Here is a 6615-nt window from a genome sequence, read left to right on the forward strand (position 1 = left end):
CACGAGATTGCGTTGAATAATTTTGCACTTGGAACGCAGTTTATAAATTGTTGGATTGAGCTCCTCTACTTAATAATTCCCAATTCGAGCACTGAATATAACCATAGATTAAAATTCAAATTCAAAACTAAAAAAAAATAAAAGTTAATAAAAACCAGTAACAAAGTCAAAATATAACACTAAAATAATCAATACACATTTTCATTTTGTACTGCACTATTCCGATTTCGTACTACACTAATAGTGTCGTACTGCACACTATTTTAGGCCGTGCTTCGTACTTATAACATTATAAACACAGTTCATACACCGTACCACCAAAGCCATGGATTGAAACTTCAATCAACAATAATTTGTTAACTTGCTGGAACTGAATGCGTAATTCCAACAGCCGAATTGTTTTATTTGATGTAAAGGAAATGAAAGTAAATACCGGTATCATCGTGACCGGTGACAGCGTGAAGATATAGTAGTGGTCCAAACCGCAATTGTTCAGATTCAGACAAGGAAAACTCTTGTAGGTATACAAAATAACACAGTTGTGGTGGCAATCATCGTGAGCTTCCAAAATTAGTATTTCTGATGACTTTTGAGAAAGTATAGAGAACTAATTATCAAAAATGTTGGGGCAAACTAATCATAGGTACACTTTCAGTTATGGCAACTCGGTCTTGGTCACATAATAAAGCGGCGATTTGTGCACGCAGGTCTCCCATGATAGCTCTCGGCTTGATGAGACTTCAATGCCGGGCACCAACATAGTCAATTAAAAAAGTACACACAATTTTTTGTTATATTAATAAGGTAGGTATTTTATATTTATTTTCGAATAAAGTCTGCACAATGTAAAATACAATCCATTTGAAACATTCAAAAACAGAAGGAAAAAAAATTTTGAAATGCGATAATGAATATTAGGTATACTATTCTATATATAAATACTAAAATTGAGTATTTCTAAAGACTAAACATTAAACTATAGGTAATATATAAATGTAATGGCTACATAATATTGTACATACGCAAGGATACAAAAAAATTTCCATCGTCACAGTACGCCAAAAACCGTATACATATGGTGTCAAAAACTAGGAAAACACCGACAAATGAAATAATAACGTTAACAACAGTTTCCAGACTTTTGGACACACACACACATATATGATTTTAGAAGTTTTAAACAATGATAAAAGATTTTTATATTAGCTACATTACAAATTAAAAATAGTAATACTCATAATAATGTAGTTACCTATTTAATAAGAATAAAAAATAATGATTATATAATAATAATAATAATAATAATTGTTTTTTTCAAACAATGATAAACCAATTTAATAAGAATTAAACTTACTCCTTACTTGTATTTGCACCATCAGTTGAACAAGTTTTACCCGTATTATAATATAATAAGTTAAATTAATGCAAAAAATAAAACAATCATAAAAAAATAAAATTTATAACATAAAGATATTTTAAAAAACTACTTAAACGACAATCATATTATTAGTGTCTTTTAAATATAAATTATATATTTATAAATGTTTATCATATTCTAATAATAATATCGTTTACAATGTATTTATATATAATGTATATTTTTTCAAAATTACACCATTTTTTTCTCTCTTTTTATACGTAAAACACAAATGTTTCTAGCCCATACTTAATATTCTCGTAACGGTAAACATAATAATTGATCTATATTTAATATTTAAATATGGTAACATTGTAAAGGTATGGATTAATTAACAATGATTTAATCGTAGGAACATTTAATGCAACATATTTCTTTGTAGAATAATTTTTAATGCGTTCCTACAGGTTTTACAGAGATATTAAGAGATCCAAAATCAGTACATTTACATACACTTCGTATCTATATATTATTATATAACACATTGTACTTATCGTAATATTTTATATTATACATAAATACGAAGACAGTCAATGTATTTACATATTAAAAAATAATTTCTAACAAAATACATATTGTTGATGATATACATTAAAAAAATTGTTTACAATTAAATTAAATTATTATAGTACAGTAGACTCGATAGAATCTCGAAGGCCAACAAAAGAAAAAAAGATACGATTAAGTTCGACGTGTTCGAAAAATTCGTGATGTTGAAGTTCGAATAATATCGAACGTCTACTGTAAGTTATGACTTATGTGTATGTGTGAATGTGAGTACAAATACTCTCTCTCACACACACATACACGCATATATTATTTTCACACACAATAAATATAATAATAATTTAAATATAAATTGGTCCTCAGTGAGTTTCGTCACTTTAGGATAATATGATTTGTACTGTTTTTTTCTAATTATAGGCAATGAATATATAAGGCATACAAATGAGGTAGATGATTTTCCGTTTTGTATTATTTTAATTACGTTAATAATTACTAAACTTAGTCCTATGCACCTAGTAAAAGAAATAAAACAATGAAACTACACAACTTGTTGCATTTTAATAGTGTTTAAATAATATGCAATTTAATATTAATAATAATTAATAATAATATAAATAATAATATTAATAATTATATTATAGCAAAAACTGCTCGACAGACTTTTTGTTCCTCTAGCGAGATAATGTAATTAACTACTACCCGTATGATTTCATTATTCTATATTAATATAGTAATATATAGATTAAAATTGAATACAAAAATAGAAATAATGCGTAAACAGCATATTTTTTCTAACTCTTTAAGAAAGGGAAAAGCATACGACGAATTGATATATTTGATAAAAAATAAATGATAATAATAATACAATTAGTTCAAAAACGTAGAAAATAATTAAAGTTATATATTATAAACAGGTAAAATAATAATAATTTGTGATGATAATATCATTAAATATTATATTATAATATACTACGATCAATTACGTTTAAATTGAGGCTTTGTTGCGTACTGTATTACCGAACTGTACCGACTGCACTGCGCCTCTTTCTTGGCGCTGGTCTCTATCGACTTGAGTATCACTTTCGACCGTTTCTGCGGTCGCAGGCTCAAGTGATCCCGATCGTTGGGTTGCGCGGGCGGCGGTGGCGACGGCACCGTGGTCAATGACACCACGGGCGGCATCTCCACGGTCTCGTCTTCGGCGTGGGCTGCGGCTGTGTACCAGGCAGGCGATAAAACTGCGCGATCTTCGGCAGCCATCATCATGACGTAATCCACGTGCTGCTGTCGCTGTTGTTGTGCGGCCGTCTGCATCGTGTGGAACGACTGTTGCTGCTGATGTTGTTGTTGTAGTTGCTGCTGTTGCTGTTGTTGTTGCAATTTCTGCTGTGGTTGTTGTTGTTGAAATTGTTGTCGGCTGCGAGTCATTGGTGGTAGCGATACGTCTATGGTTAGAGCCATCGAGCCCGAGCAGCTGCTTACTGGACTCGGAGGTTGGTCACAGTTGTATTCATCGTCATCTTCGTCATCGTCGTAATCACGTTTCCGGTTTCTGCCCGGTAACCTGGGATACAAGTACTGACACAGCTTGTTGGGTTCAGTGTCTACTGTGCCCATCACCATCACGTCGTCAACGTCCTCTTCGTCATCATGGGATTTTCCAACACCACCACCATCGTCTTCCCGAACCAATAGTACGGCAGCCGTCGCTGCTGCCGACTGCTGCAGAAGAAGATTGGTGCGTTTCGGTTCATCAGACGGCTGACACAATACTGCAGCGGACGTGGCCACTTTCGACTTGTTGTTCTCCTTATCGCTACCGCAGCTTGACGAAGTCTCACCCTCGGATGCCGCTTCTTTTTTGGACGAAGACTGCACAGTGATGACCCCTGCTCCCGCGGCCGCAGCTGTAGCAGCACTGCCGGTCACCTGGATAACGTTAGCGGTAGCCGCGGCGGCCGATATCGCTCCACTTCCGCCGTTGTCCGAATGACTCTTGATGTGGCTTTCCATGGTCTTCTTGGACGTGAACGTGCCATTGCAAATCTTGCACTTGTACAATTTCTCACGGTAATGCGACATCTGGTGGAGCTTGAGCACGTGGTTGTAGCCGAAAGACTTGCCACATATGTCACACGAATATGGCTTCTCGCCTGTGTGCGAGCGTGTGTGCACCTTGAGCTGCTTGGAGCATGCGAACCTCTTGTCGCACGTTTTGCACATGTGCGGTTTTTCACCCGTGTGAGTGCGTTTGTGAACGTCTAGCTGGCAGCTCTGGATGAACGCCTTGTCACAGAACGAACACTTGTGCGGCCGTTCACCGGTGTGTGAGCGCATGTGCCGGTGCAACTTTCCGCTGTGCTCGAACGCCCGTTCACACAGATTACATTTGAACGGCCTCTCCTTGGTGTGGATACGCCGGTGCACGGTCAGGTTCTCTTTGACCGAGAACGATTTGTCACAATACTCACATTTGTACGGTTTCTCACCGGTGTGTGATCGGTAGTGCCGCTTCAACTGAGATGGTACTGTAAACGACATGCTGCAGTAGTTGCACTGAAAAGGGCCATCCGTAATCGTGTCCTTTACGTGAGATCGCAAGTGATTTTTAAAAGCGTTTTTCCGCCTGTATATCTTGTGGCACACGTTGCACTGCAAAAACTTGTTAGATGCCATAGTGGCCGTGTGAGATGACGGAAGTACAGCCGGCTCGGCCGCCGTCTTAACCACGTCGATGATCACGGCCGCTTCTTCGACCACCGGCGTTATGGTGGACATCGGTAGATCCAGCCTGCACACCACGCGCTTGATAGTCGTCACCGCCGATCCCTCGGAAGCGTTTTCTGCGACGTCGATAGCCGTCTTTTGGTGCAGTTGCTGTTGTTGTCGTTGTTGTTGTTGGTTTTGTAGGGTTCCCGTTGTATCAGTTGCTGGTTTCAACGGGATGAGCGTAGTCAATGCAGACACGAATGAAATCTGTCGATCCTCCTCCACCAGACGACCTCAATATTTGCATTTCCCCGTTGAAAAGTCTTAGTATGTCACATACATGGCCCAAAACATTTTCTATAAACATAAATAAAAAAAGGTGGGTAAGTGGATGTCGCTCTTCTCTATAGTAGGTTACAAGTGGGTCACTGTATAATGGATAGTATTAAATTTGAATTCAATGATATAATCACTGTATAAGAAAAACGATTCTGAGCGGAGACGGTATGTCAGTCTAGGTATAAGATATATTATATACTTATCTATGGTATTAAAAAAAAAATTGAGCAATAATAGGTATTTATAATAAATTCCAAATTAATCATATCACAATATCCATTAGGTACTTATAACGCGTTATACATCAACAACAAATCGTGGTACTATCATAGATATATAATAGTATACTTTAGAATTTTCAAGTACCCACAAATAATATTATACAATCACAACAAAATAACTAAAATAGTTATTCCAGGTTTTTTAATATGTAATTTCATTCAAATTCGAACTTAAAATGACTATAAAAATAAACTGTGCTTATGTATTTCTTAGAATTTTTGGTAACAGAATTAAATATTTACATGGAATCTTGTTTTAAAATTTCAATCCTTAGATATAAAAGTTGAACATTTTATAAATTTTTAACTACAAAATAATTATTCAATTTTAAATTTGATAAATGTTGTCAAAATTTCAACTTCAAATGCTTATAAAAAATAATTGTGCCTATGTATTTTTAATATTTTTCAACTGCTATTGTAACAATGTATCAGGAGCCTTGTATTAATTTTTTACACTTTTTGGCCCAAAAGATAAAACTTTAAATTTTCGTGATTTTTACATATTTTGTCAATTTTTTAACTTTAAATGCTAATAAAAAAAAACTGTGACTAAGGATTTTTAATATTTTTCAAATCTCATTGTAACAATATAGTAGGAGCCTTGTATTAAATTTTTTCAAGTATTTTTACTCAACAAATAAAGTTTTATTGACATTCATAGAAAAAAAAACTAATTAAATTGGAAACTGAAATTGTCCGTAAACAGCTCAAAACAAATCAAAATATTTTGAAAATGTTATCGTGTATAGAAAATGGAAATATAAACAACCATTGAAAATTTCATGTACGGTCATTTGTTTTAAAGTTACACCAAAAACCATAATCGATTTTCTCGAAAACAGATTTTGCGTAAAAATTCCCGTTTTTCCTTAATTTTTCTTTTGTTTTTCACGGCGCTTTTGAAAACATTTTTTACTTTTGACCCCCCAAAGTACCAACTAGATTCACTTTCCTATCAGAAAAGGTACTGTTGAAGAAAATCCAAGCACTTTTACTGTCCTAAAAGGTGATGACAGACACAAAAAAAAAAAATTAAAAAAAAGCACACATCATTGTAAAATCAATACATTCATCGTTCCACTCAGAATCTAAAACAAAATGTCATATAAGCGAAATAAATGACACGAAAACGAGCTTGTATGTTATTTCTATTTAATAATCACGGTATATGATTTTTACAAGGTGTCATAAAAAACTAAATACTGGGACCATAAAGTTTTAATGAATAAGTTTATTTTATTTGTTTTCAATAATACCTAGTGATTTTTTGTAATATTAAATTGATTATACATAACTAATAATAGCATATAAGTAATAACTGTTTTATTTAACACGCCGCTTTTATAATCTCTGCGCCTA

At 34.3% G+C, this 6615-nt stretch overlaps 1 protein-coding gene across 1 annotated transcript; it reads right to left on the reverse strand.

Moving 5' to 3' along the window:
* Nucleotides 1-1989: 1989 nt before the first annotated feature.
* Nucleotides 1990-5052, reverse strand: LOC100165279 (zinc finger protein 714-like). The gene has a single exon (XM_029489336.1). It carries the CDS (start codon nt 4700-4702, stop codon nt 2900-2902), a length of 1803 nt encoding a protein of 600 aa, XP_029345196.1. The 5' UTR covers nt 4703-5052; the 3' UTR covers nt 1990-2899.
* Between the last annotated feature and the right edge of the window lie 1563 nt (nt 5053-6615).

Source organism: Acyrthosiphon pisum, chromosome X, assembly GCF_005508785.2.
Source record: "Acyrthosiphon pisum isolate AL4f chromosome X, pea_aphid_22Mar2018_4r6ur, whole genome shotgun sequence".
In the NCBI taxonomy this organism is placed as follows: domain Eukaryota; kingdom Metazoa; phylum Arthropoda; class Insecta; order Hemiptera; family Aphididae; genus Acyrthosiphon; species Acyrthosiphon pisum.